At 31.1% G+C, this 14,149-nt stretch overlaps 1 protein-coding gene across 1 annotated transcript; it reads left to right on the top strand.

Moving 5' to 3' along the window:
* Window positions 1-10,123: 10,123 nt before the first annotated feature.
* On the top strand, window positions 10,124-13,624 carry LOC140991654 (uncharacterized). Its single transcript, XM_073461742.1, has 6 exons — window positions 10,124-10,315; window positions 10,752-11,493; window positions 11,599-11,694; window positions 12,006-12,071; window positions 12,674-13,081; window positions 13,252-13,624. Exons 1-6 carry the CDS (start codon window positions 10,167-10,169, stop codon window positions 13,366-13,368), a joined length of 1,578 nt encoding a protein of 525 aa, XP_073317843.1. The 5' UTR covers window positions 10,124-10,166; the 3' UTR covers window positions 13,369-13,624.
* Window positions 13,625-14,149: the final 525 nt, after the last annotated feature.

Below are 14,149 nucleotides of genomic sequence, written 5' to 3'. Positions count from 1 at the left end.
TGCATGGTCCTAGAAGGATACGAGATGATCTTAAGTTGTACCAGACTTCATTCACTGCATATCCTTATTTTCAACTACCTATGAGCCAATCATTTGCCACTTGCATGATAGGAGGACCCCTGCCTTAACATTCTACTAGAGATTTCTTTGTCAAATAGTAATGCTCTGTCAGACTTGCTGTTAAATGAAATCTTCCGCGGTACCATGTGGCACAAAATAATTTTTTTCTTCTATGTCATTAGCTAATTCACGATCTTAGTTTATTGATTTATATATATATTTTTTATTTTAGTTTTTTCTTCACAAAATATCAGCATGACATCGGGCACCTCAGCGATGTTTATCTGCTATGTAAGTTTTTTCGGTGATACTTTATCATTTTTTTGACACTACATTAGTAATCCGATAAAAAAAAATGATTAAAATAAAAAAAAACGTAAATTAATTGACTAAAATCATAAATTGATCAATAATATGACCAAAAAATAAAAAACTAAACATAAAGGACAAAAAATGTTATGTTACCTCTAATAATATACATATTAAAATTGAATAAGTAAGAGTGATATAACAAAAAAACATAAAGGACCAAATATACGAATTTAGTTTAGGGAGTTGATATTTATTCTCTATTTTTTGTTATCTATATTCCACTTCATGTGTAAAATATGTTCAGATTTATTCACAAATGGAGTGTGATAGGATCGAAATATTGAACACCGATGAATTAAATCGAGTTTTATTTTCAAACCAAGCAGAAGACACTCAAAATAATCTTTCGTAGAAACCGATTAAACATTTTGTAAAGCATTTAAAAGATATATAAGTTGAATGAGTAAAAAAAAACTTTGGTTTAAATATTTTATCAAACACTTGGTATTCAATATTTTGGTATTTAAAATACATATAAAATGTTCGAAAACACATCTTAAAAATAGTAGAAATAATAAGTAGATGCAATAAATAAATAGAGACGAATTTGTTTATGGATGTTCGGATATTAACAACACCTACGTCACCCCTTCTTCCGCTTGGAAAGGATCTACTAGAAGACTTTGATTTATACAATTTCTTGTACAAGTCATTTTAACTTAGGACTTATCTCTTTCCTAATTGAAACTCCTACCACACTCTTGATTGTAAACCATAACCTCACAATCCGCATAATATTTAACATCTTTTATATTAAGATTACAAACACAATCTTTAATTTCTTTGTCTGAAAACTCACTCAACTAAATTTTGAATCTCAACTCTCATATATGTGTGTGAGTGATTGTGTATGAGAATTTGATATTTTATAGTGTATTTATCTCTCAAATGTATCCTCACACATTGTGGTTGCCCTCATTCTAGTTCATTTCTTCATGTAGGTTACCCCATCCTTTGAATCCACTTCCAAAGCTTGTATTTGATCTTCAAGATGTATTTATAGGCTCCAAAAATTATATATATGTTAGATACAATAATATGACCGTTTGAAAATTTTATGTACTGTTTCTGATAAATGGTCATTTTCGCCTTGCTGACCACTTTTCCCAAGGCCAACTGATTTTGAAATTTTTGTTCAGTTTTGGTCAACTGAAGCTGCTCAACTGATCATTGAGTTTTGCTCAACTGAACTTTCTCAACCGAACTTGCTAAACTAAACATGTTCAACTTGACCAGCTCAACTGAACCTAATTGATGACACTACAAGAAATTCAACATTCAACAACACTCAAAAGACAACGGTTTTATCAGAAACCGTTGTCTTTTTTCCTTTTAACAACGGTTTTAAAGAAAACCGTTGTCTTTGTGAATTTTTTCATTGTCAAAAACAACAGTTTTTTTAAAAACCGTTGTCTTTTATGGGTCAACGACAACGGTTTTAGCAAACCGTTGTCTATGGGCGTGTTTTTTGGTTGCTAAAGACAACGGTTTAATAAACCGTCGCTGAAATTAGCGATGGTTTGGCATAAATCCGTCGCTAATTTTATTTGCGACGGTTCAGATTATAACTACAACAACGGTAAAAAATCGTTGTCTTTGAGCGAACCCTTTAACCACAGGGGCTTTAACAACGATTTTTTAGGACATACGACAAACGGTGAAAAACCGTTGTCGTAGGCCTTTTTTTATAGTGTGGGGTCTGCTGAAATAAGTCTTGCTGATTTCAATCTGCACAGAACTCATATATTTATTGTCATTTATCAGCATATTACACTCTGATTCTGTGATGCCTCAACTGATTGATGTTTTCGTACAATCAGTTTGGTCTTGCAACCATCAGTTTGCCTAGATAACAATCAATTTAGCCCACCTGACGTGAAATACAACTTGCCCAAATTAAGGTTTCTAAGCAGTCGTATTAATGGTTGATCATTTGCATCACTAATTTGAGAGATATCATTAAAACACTGAAACTTGCCATATTTTCAGTTTGGCTAAATTCGAGTTTTATCTTTCATTTTGAGTTAACAACTTCACACTTAAGTAAATATATTACAAATATAATAACAAATTTTGTTATCATCAAAATCAATATTGCTTGTGTTTCTCAACCTAACATAGTTATCCAATTATTTAGATTTTTTATTTATCTTTTTTATTATGTAAATTAAATTAATCAGGATCGAGATAAGAAATTTAGAGGGAGGGTGAATAAATTTTCTTTAAGTAGTTTCGATTGTGTTAACAATGCTGAAACTTTCTTTTTGTCAACAAAGTTTTCAGCAAGTCTATCAATATCAATTGTGCGGAAGAAGACTTACTGAAACTGATTTGAACAAAAACCTATTCAGTTGGGTTGTTAGAAGAAGATAGACTGAATGGTAAATGAACGCAAGAATGTTTGTGGATGTTCAGAGAATTCAATACTCCTACATCACTCATTCTTCCTCAAAGAAAGTTTGTACTAAAAGACTTTGATAATTAAAAGTAATTTAAAATTACCCACTTCAGTTAGGACTTAACATTGTCTAACTGAATCTCTTAGTGAAACTTAAATTGTAGACTTAGAACACTAAAGTTCCTTGCTCAAAGTTTATCTGATTAACACAGAAGAGTTTTTGTGCACCAATATGATTCTTGAAATGACTAGATAAATAACCAATCAGTTTGTGATTCTTCTTTGATCTGACTATGATATATCTGATGAAAGATTTTGGCCTTTTCTTTTCGTCAAGAATTCTACTTATGGCTAGTTCAACTGATCACATATATAGTTTCAATCTTCAACGGTAAGTTGTACAAAAAAATATCCATTCATGACTACGGATGTAATTGTTGCCGATTCATCGTCTTTTCTGGTATCAATTGACTTCTGACAAAAATTGTCACTCTGATCATTAACACTAATCGGTATAATCAAAAGTTGTATGACTTTAGATTCTGATCTTTAATCACTGATCGAAAATTGTCTTTGAATAAATCTTATAACAAGTGATAGCATGTTAATTGGTTTGAATTAAATCAAAAGTCCCTTAATCAGTTTTGGATAGCGATCAGTTATGTCATCTTATTTCAGTTTCTGCTTGGCTGTTGATCTGTTAGGTTACTGATTTCAGTTTTTTCTTGGCTGGTGATATGTTAGGTTATTTTTTATCTATAAAATACGAAAAAAATTATATGTTCCAACACACACACACACACACATATATATAAATTAATTAATTAGAATTTAGAAATAACTCATTGTTGAATTGTGAATTTTCTTTAGTGTCTAATTAATTTTTTTCATGTCTTCATGAATTAGTTTGTGCATTGTTTATTTGGTTAGCTATCACACATCATCTTCATTTTCATTGATTATTTTTCAAATAAGAATAGAACTTATGTGTTTAAATAAAAGTTATTTGCAACTAACTTTTTTTATAGTTTATATTTATAAATTACTTGAATAAAACATTATAAAAGATTTTTTTATATGAATTTTTTAGAGTTTCCAATTTTCTAATCTCTAGTTCCCTTGTTTGTAATATTGGCTAGAACTTATGAGTTTAAAAAAATATTTTTTGCAACCAACATTTTTTGAGTTTACATTTATAAATTACTTGGATAAAACATGACAAAAGATCATTGTGATATGTCTTTTTTTAGACTTTATAACTTTCTAATCTCTTTATTTTATTTGTGACTATTCGCCAGAAATTATATGTTTAAATAAAAATTATATGAATTTTACATTTATAAATTACTTGAATAAAACGTGGTAAAAATCATTATGATATGCCTAATTTTAGAGTTTATAATTTTCTACTCTCTTTATTCTATTTGTTGCTAATAGCCAGAAATTATATGTTTAAATAAAATTTATTTGTTTTTTTTAGAGTTATAATTTTCTAATATTTTTATTCTACTTGTGGTTATCAGTTAGAAATTATATGTTTTAAAAAAAGTTATATGTCTTTTGTTTAGAGTTTTAAATTTTCTAATATCTTTATTCTATTTGTGGTCATAAGGCAGAAATTATATGTTTAAATTAAAAGTATGTCTCTTGTTAGACTATTTCACATATCTTTATTCGCGAGACTTGTCAAATATGTCTATATTTACAATAAAAAGTAATGCTTTTGTATAACAATTAATATTTTTTATGGACGACCCAAATAAGATATCTGTTTTATAAAATTGACCTGTGAGATTGTCTGTATGAGTTTTTGTGTTAAATTATATATTTAAAAAAAAATCAATTATATCACGTGGTTTGATTTCTGATATTTAATTTTTTTATTCTTTTTAAAAATTTTAGGTTTATATTTGTAAAATATGTTTAAAAAATTTATTGTGATATATATTATTTTAAAAAAAGGTTTCTAATTTTTATATCACTTTACCTCTAACATTGGCTAGAATTTATGTGTTTAAATAAATTTTTTTTTGATCAGTTTTTTGCTGTTTACATTTATAAATTATGTAGGATCGGTTAAATGTTTAGAAAAGGGGCTAAGATAAACACTTAAAAACAATACGTGAATTTCTTTGATTAGTTTAGATGGGTTGGAAATTAAACTGATTATTCTTGGGTGTCTATGTTAGTTTGCTAACATATAGGTGCAGAAAAAAGTTATAATGGTAGATTTGAACAGATCACAAAATGAATGGGAATGGGTAAGTTGAAGTGTAAAGAGGATATATATGTTTCTGGATGTTCGGAGAACTGAAGCTCCTACGTCACTCCTTTATTTTAGGAATGTTCGCACTAGAAGACTTTATGGTACAAGTATTTTGCAAGATCCCTATTCAGTTTGGTCTTAAATACTGCCAAACTAAAACTCTTAATATCTCAACTGATTAATAGATAGTCTACAAATTGGTATACACGTGTGATACACAATGATACTAACTTAGCATGAATTGATCCTTAATGATCAGATCTAATTCTTTTAAAGTGTGCTGAATTGATTCAGTTTTGCTTAGTTATATCAAGGATTTTGAAAACTTAATATTGATAGTGAAAAATGTTCGTCACCTTCTTGAATTCAACTCTTCCTCTATTTATACTTTCAAAAATAGATCCGTTCAAACAAAAGTATCTGTTGGCTTATTTTTAGTTCATGTCAACGCTTTTCTGACAGTTCGTACATTATCACGATTAGTCTTGACTCATAAACCGTTGCGATCAGTTTGTTCAGACTGCTTGATGTGGACATCAATTTAGTGTTTTGACGTGGACTGATTATGATGTTTTGATAGGATCGATTTTGACACCAACGAAGGTGTTTCAAACACAATATTCTCAATGAGCTGCAATAGCCCGTGTTCTAAGAATGTAAACACCGATGAATTAAATCAGGTTTGGTTTTTACACCAAGCGAAAATATTCGAAATAATCATTCGTTAAGAACACTGAACAGTTTAAAGTTTTTAAATTGTGTGAACTGAATAACTGAAATAAAGGGGGTTCAGTTCGACCTTGTATCAGTTCAGTTCGTTAAGTTATGGTAAGAATTGAACTGATATCAACTCAGCTGATCAAATCAGTTTCAAAGTAATAGTTAAACAGTTAAAGACACAAGATATGTTTATGAATGTTCTGAGACTTCAACTGCTCCTACGTCACCTCTTCTACCTCAAGGGTAGGACACATTAACAGACTGAAGGCCACACCTCGCAGTCAGCACATTGTTTAACGTATCACATGCAAAGACTACATACACAATTTTAACGTCTTTGTGCGAAGACTACATATACAAGTTTAATGTCTTTGTGCAAGACTCCTCAACTGAATTTATTTTTCTGTATTTGTGAGTGATTGTGTGTACATGTGTGAGAACTGATCTATGAATACAATACGAAGTTGTTCTCACACACTTAGGAAATTGTGCTTCTAATATAAGCTGATAACACGTTGAAATGTTCTCTCAAATCTGGGGTGGTTGTTTCTTGTAAGCTGATATGTATTATGCGTGCCCTCTCTTATTTGTGTTCATCCGCACATACTTGTTTTTGTTGATGGTCTTGATCTTGAATATATAGGGGCAATGTAACCTTACATCAAGACTCATCAAATATGTTCGTTGCAGTTTGAACTCGTTCCTCGAAATTTGTGTCTTGTACTTTCAGACAGTCATTCTAGAACGTATTGACTTAAAGTTCTGCTGCAACATTCATTATATTGTACTTTGATCGTACAATTGGTTGAACCTGTGTGCAAAGCCACTTGAGAATCTAGCTGCGATCTGCGAACTGGTATGCTCCAAATTGATGTTCTGAACTGGTCTTCGAACTGGTCTAGTTAAATCAGTTGACTCGTCAGCTGAACTGATTACACTGATTCAGTTTAACTGGTCAGTTGGGCTCTTCATTAGTTGAACTCTTCATCAGCTGGTCGGGCTTTTGAAGGTTTTCTGGTGAACCACCTATCAGTTGAATAATCATTTGAACTGGTCTTTAATATATCAGTTGGACTGGTTTAGTTTGGGCAATCAGTTTGCACTTTCAACTTGTGTCTCGATAGCTTCTGTATTGACTCGGTAACTGATCAACTTTCTGCGCACTTAGATAAACTCGTTAGAAACAAAACAACAAGTTTTGTTGACTTTAAAATCAAGATTACGAACATGAAATGTTCCAACCTGTTTGGTAAATTAATATCCTGTAGATTTATTTATTCAGTTTAGAATGGATATCAGTTTTGTTTAACTGTACCAATTTTTCTTCTATCAGCTTTGCCTTGATATTATTTGTTAACCACCAAAATATACTGAATTCTTGATCCAACAACTTACTTGGATAAAATACGATAAAATATCATTATGATCAGAGACGTCAATTTGGGTTGAGTTCGTTAGGTTGACCTACTCCTCCAAATAATTTAAGTGGGTTGAGCTGAAATTTTTCAACCCACCCATTTAAAGGTGGATCTAAATGATCTTCCGTGGGCAAAGGCAGGCCAACGGCCCGAGGGCCTGGAAGGGAATTTGTTTTATTAAATTTTAAAATAAAATAATCATAGTAGTTGATGTGCAAAAGAATAAATGACAAAATTTGAAAATTAACTAACAATTAGGAAGTGTGTTGGGTGCAATGATTGTCCATGCTGAGTAGAACAATCGAAACGTGGCATTTGAGCTGTTATGCGATTTAAAAAAATTGAGTTGAACTGTTACCACAGCTATAGCTTTTGGTAAAGTGACAAGCACTCAGTTCTACAATTGATATCAGAGCTAAGGTCACGAGTTTGACTCTTATTAATTTGAATGAGTGCAATTATTGGGAGAGAGATTGTTAGGTGCAATAATTGTCCTTGCTGAGTAGAACAATCGAAATATGGTGCTTGAATTGTTGTACGATTTAAAAGATTTTAGTTGCATCATTACCACCAGTTATAACTTGATAAAGCGGCAAATGTTTGGTCCTACAAAGGGTAACGTTGACAAATGGTAACTTGAAGTGTGATTAACAAATTATAGATTGCAAATAACCCTCTCCTTAATGATAACTGATTTGAAAAATACATCAATGTTCTTAACTATATTATTTTTTGGATTAAATATTATGATATTAATCAACTTTTTATTCTTCAATTATATGGATGCATTAGAAAAAATGTACATCTTATTATTGTCTGTTTTTTTAATAGTGGGTTGTTTTTTATAATGTTAGACAATCACTTTATTCAATGAAAAATATTTCATGGTCGCAAACGTATCATTATTAAATAGTGAACGACATCAGCACAACTTTTAAAATTTTTCCTAAGTTTTATGTAGAAAAAGAATAAAAAAATTAAATACCGAAAACCAAACAACATGATATTGTTGATACTTTTATTTAAATATATAATTTAAACATATAATATCTGGATAATGACCACAAGTATTTATAAAAAAATTTCAAAAAAATTCTTAATTATTGATTTCACACTTGTACAGTTTAGACAAAGTATTTGACACAAAAAAATTCACAAATTTCACTAAAAAATACACATACTACCATAAATCCATAATTCATGATTTTTTCATATATAATAATAGTATATTTATTTCTATTATAATTTGCGTTTGAATTGTTAATTTTCCTTTATGTCTATTATGCATTAGTTTTGTTTTATGGCCTTTCTTGGTAGTTTATGTTCTTAGGTTGGAAAAAATACTATCTTATCTTACATGTTACAAATCCCCAATAATTTGTTTAATCGTGTAATAATTTGTCTTTGAGCCGTGATTTTTTATATGCATATATATGTTAAATATTTATAAAAATGCTCTTAAACAAATATTTTATATTACATGTACAAATATTTTTCAAGCGACAAAATGATTAATAATTTATAAATATAATAAATGACAAAATAATTAAATCTAATGTTACAACTGATTCATGCATGAAATGAAATTATACAACAAATTGTAGGTTGCTGAAATANATATTATTTATTTTTAATCATGAATTCCTCATTTCAAAGGGTTAATATCGTCTTGATTTTAAAATTGTGATGTTACTATTTTGTCCATAAATTGTGGGTTGTTGAGATATTTTGGTAGTCGCTGAAAATTGAGTGTTAAAATTGACATTTTAATTGTTTTTTTTGGATATCTTACAATATATTCGTGAACAACTTATTTTTAAGTTATTTGTATCATTATCGTGAAGGATGAACACATTTATTGCAATATATAAGTATCATCATATATTTAAATTAATATTCGCTTTCATGTTTGATGTGTTATGGGTTTTGGAAAAACGAGGAACAATAAATTCAAGCAAGCGAATACAAAAGATCAGAGGCGAAACCAAAATTATGTGATAGTGGGAGCTAAAATATAAATCAATAAATTTTTAGTGAATTTATTGATGTTAATATGCTTAACAAATCTTATATTATAATTATAATATATAAAATCTCAACTTTATAAATGAAATAACTCAAACATATATGAACTATACAAAATTTCATTACAAATACAATCAAGTTATTTATTGTAATTATGTTTTATTCAAAAAGAATTCTTGTAAACTCATTGATTGTGGATTTAACAGCTATTAAATCAGCAAACTAAAGAAAATGTCTGTCAAACTATTGTCATGATCTTTTGTTGAGTTAATTAATTTTATTTTGAATTCTAATTACTCCAACATATGTTTCCAACTTCAACACACATGCATTATTTTTAATATATATGTGTGTGTGTGTGTTTATATTATGATGTGAGAATTGGAAATCGCTATCTTTCAGTGTGTACTGGGTAAACCTCCATGCTAAAGTAGTAGCTTGCAAACCATGCTAGTCAGATAAACTGCACTGGACAAGTCCCGCGCGACAGGCTCACCCGAGAAAATGTTTGTAGGGGAATTGAACTCTGACCATTTATCAAGTGCTCACCTACTCCACCGACTCGAACATTACTTGAGGACAATTTTTTTAAAAAAAAAATTATAAAAGGAGCCGATCGCAGCCCCTCCCAAGTCCCAAGTGTGGACTTACCACCACACTGTCCAATAAGCAGGAAGAGTGGTACAACACAAAAACTTATCCTTAGGGCACCATTAATGTTTAAGATGCCTTGCTACCACATGTATCATGTCAAGATCTCAATTAACTTGAAGGTGATGTAACCAAAGGGGACCAATTTATTGCATAGAGGAATATAAAATATAATTTGTATAAATTATTCCAATTTCCCCATTTCACATTATAATGTGTGTATAGTACTCCTCAGAAAGAGGGAGAGAATTAACTCATGATGAGTCATTGTATAGTACCTGCAGATTGGAATTCAAGATCGAAACAAAGGCAAGAAGAAATTGAAGGAGAAGATCATCAGAGGAACAATACAATATCCTCCCAAGTACAACAATCTCCTCAAAACCTCAGTTTTATTGTTCCCATGTATGAATATCCTCCATCCATATCGTCTGATATATATGTATGTGATTCATGTTTTGTATAAGCGTGAGTGTGCGCTAGGATGATACAAATTTATTACATGGGATTAATAAGGTATATATATATATATAAATTCATGCATTATTTACGTCTTATCTTCAAGATTGTTTCTCCGATTTGTTTCCGAACATCCCATAAATAATTTTTCAGTTGATTTTCTTCCATACAGCTAGCCATAGACTCACGGTGCAATTTAAATCTATGTATAGATGGGAATACACCGAAGGATTGAAGAATTTAATCGAAATTATTTGGTTTTAATATTGGAATTTAAAAAATTATAGATTAGATAAAAATGTAGATTATTTCTCTCCTTTAGAGGGTATTTCTTGTGACAAATTGATCCCAACTGATCAACCATTTAGTTTGTCCTACCTAGGTCTTTAAACTATGAAGTAGGAGAGTTAGCATGGGACAATAATAACAAGCAACCAGTGCCCTTGCATGGGCATGGAGGGATCCAGCTTCCTCCACAAACAAAGCCCACATGGAGCAGTTCTAAAACGAGCGATACCCTGGAATCTTTAGTTCAACAAGCTACAGCTACATTCAACAACACCACCCAATTCCGCCATCGAGGGGATTTAGGCCCGACATATTCGGCCTCCATCCCCACGTCTTCAGCAGGAAAATGTGTCGTCGAGAGCTCTAAATCCGCATCATCTTCCGGGGTAAAGTGGAGGGAAAATTCCACCTATATCGACATGGGGCAGAACCTTGTCGCAGCGAATTTAAACTCCATGACAGCATCTTCCGGTGGAAAGTGGAGGGAAAACAGTTCCCATATGCAAGTGGAGCAAAATTATCATGAGGTAAAAATGAGGTCCATGCCTACATATTCCGGGGGAAAGAGGGTGGAGAACTCGAGTTCGGGTTTGGTTATAAGTAAACGGATAAAATCCGAATCCAAAAAACATTCGGGAAAAAATCTTTTTCAGGTGGAAGAAAGGGGATCATCAGGAGGTGGAGGTGTAGGTGTAGGTGTAGGTGTAGGTGCATGTGCAGCGTTCTGCAAAGCGAACACAGACACAACCATGATGACTTGGGCTTCATTTGAATCAGCTCCAAGCATGAAGACTCCAAGAAATGTCGACGACGATTCCGCCTATCTAGATTTCTCGGTACAAAAATATCAAATAACGATATTTTTTAGTATACCAAATATACATATTTGTTGTTTTTACGGGTTAAAATATTGATCAATAACATTTTGGATGGAAAATCAGGATGAACAATTTTGGAATAAAGAGGAAAGCGTTCGATCCCAATCATCAGCAAGGCGAACCACTCGTGCTGCTGTGGTACACAATCAATCAGAACGGGTACATAATATAATTTTTCTCAATAAATTATAGCTGTCATTTGTATTCGGAAGTGCAAGTAGAGTGGACCAATTTATTAGAACAAAGTTTGCATTTTAATATTGTTTCAAGATTAATGACTTAATATGGTTATTTAATGAAATATAGTGTTTATTTCCTATTTACTTCAGAATAAATTCCAAAATAAGGACCAACACGCACACACACACACATATCATGTTATAAATATAATTTATGCAAAATTATAACAAGATTATATTCGAATCAACTTTGAAATATTGTATTTGCTTGTTTTCCATGCATGGTACTAGAGACGCAGAGACAGGATCAATGAGAAGATGAAGGCCCTACAGGAGTTGGTGCCTAATGCCAATAAGGTAGGTATTTACAACTAAATCAAGTAATCGGAATCACTATTTTTTACGCTATATATATGTATATATATATATATATATATATATAGTTTGGAAATTAATTGAAATTATATATCCTTTTGAATAATGACTCAACCATTGTGTAACAAATATAATGACGATATCCACACATAGAAAACTTTTGATGGCTAAGTGGGTAGGAGAGATAATTCACTATATTAAAAAAAAATGATGGTTGCCTTAGCAACTATATGCAAAACCCTAATGAATTATTTGTAACATTTTTAATTAATAATTCGTAACTTATTTTAACTTTTCATAATCAATGCATGTGGTATATTTTTATTGGTAGTATAAACTGTACGCCCCCAAAAAAAAAATTCTAGAATTAAAACTGCATCACATACAGCGCACCGTGATTTTTTTAAGCCAGACTCTAAATAAATTCGAGTCATTAACACACTTGTAGTATTTTATACTTGCTTCCTCCATTAATTCACAGTGTACTCTATATGATTTCAGCTAGATATTAAATAGAATATTGATATTATAATTTCAAATCTCATATTTAAAAATACTTACTTTATGAAAATTATCATTCACAGACGGATAAAGCGTCCATGCTAGATGAGGTGATTGAGTACTTGAAACAACTCCAAGCACAAGTTCAAATGCTGAGCAATGCAAGGGCCATGCCCCAAATGGTGATGCCTTTAGTGATGCAACAACAACTTCAAATGTCACTTTTGGGACGAATGGGAATCGGAATGGGCATGGGACCGGTTGGCATGGGAATTGTCGATGTCAACAATTTTCCCCGAAACATGCCCCAACCTTTTACGCCCCACCTCCACGGCGCCACGCCTCTCAGCACCACCCCATCATTTGTATCGCCACCCTTCTATGTGCCTTCTCTAGTTCCGCCTCTCACTCATTTAAAAGCCAACGTTAACGCTGATATCAATAGAAATATGCCTGATTTCAATGACTCTTTCGGCACATTTCTTGCACAAGTGAGTAAATACACGAACATTGATTTTTACTAGCTAGCAATAAAAATAACTTGGTCAAAATATATCTCAACAAAAATTATGAATATGGAGACATTTTCTTCCTAGTAACAATCATTCTATATTTTTATGCCATTTAGTTTTTATTTAATTTATTTGTTTATCTGCTTCAGCAATCTATGAACATGGATTTCTACAACAGAATGGCGAGTCTCTGTAGGCAACAGGCCATCCAGCAATCAAAGAAACCAGATGGCTTGTCACGCCACAACAATGTACAAGGAGATTAATTATGATCATATACCGATGTATGTATGTGTGTGTGTGTGTGTGTGTGTGGGAGAATTATTTTTTTGTTCATGTAACTTGCACATTTATCATTTTTGTCATGTTATCGATCAATTCACCAATTTAGTCCAATAACTTGCAATATTTTTTCAATTTTAGCAATTTTTCACTGGAATGCTGACATGACATCTGACAAGTAAACATTTTCCGATGTTACGTCAGCAATCTAATGAAAAAAATAAAATTGAAAAAATACAAGTTAATGTACTAAGAAGGTGAATTGACTGATAATATGATAAAAAATATGTAAGTTACGAGATCAAAAATGTAATGTTTCACACACACACACACACACATATATATATATATATTATATATATATATGTATATTGTTTGCTTATGTTTGCGTAAATCCAAATTTATTGAAAAGAGAACACCAATATATAGTTCAGTTTCAGTTTCAGTTTTTTTTAATTGCATTAATGATTATTTTTGAAGAAATTAAATAGATAATGAGTTAATTTTTAAATTGGAGAACGTTATGGTTTCTAGACTTTATTGTTTATTTTTATTCTCTTTGCCCAAAATCTTTTTTTAATCTTCCGACATTATTATTATTTTTAGCTAAGTTTTTTCATCTTTACATAATTATTCTATCCCAAATATTAACAATTTAATAATATACATTTATTTTTCAAATATTTTGACTTCATGAGATCTGCCCATGAACTTTAGAAATCATTTTTTTCAAAGATATTATGTACATACGTCAACTTTATCATG

Source organism: Primulina huaijiensis, chromosome 13 (genome assembly GCF_012295235.1).
Source record: "Primulina huaijiensis isolate GDHJ02 chromosome 13, ASM1229523v2, whole genome shotgun sequence".
Taxonomy (NCBI): Eukaryota; Viridiplantae; Streptophyta; class Magnoliopsida; order Lamiales; family Gesneriaceae; genus Primulina; species Primulina huaijiensis.
Note: the sequence above shows the minus strand (reverse complement) of the source record. Positions and strands in the feature narration are given on the sequence as shown.

Coding starts and splice junctions, on each gene's coding strand:
- LOC140991654 (XM_073461742.1), top strand. CDS start 10,167: ATGATGAGTCATTGTATAGTACCTGCAGATTGGAATTCAAGATCGAAA. Junction 11,494..11,598: donor CCGCCTATCTAGATTTCTCG/GTACAAAAATAT, acceptor ATGGAAAATCAG/GATGAACAATTTTGGAATAA. Junction 13,082..13,251: donor TCGGCACATTTCTTGCACAA/GTGAGTAAATAC, acceptor TATCTGCTTCAG/CAATCTATGAACATGGATTT.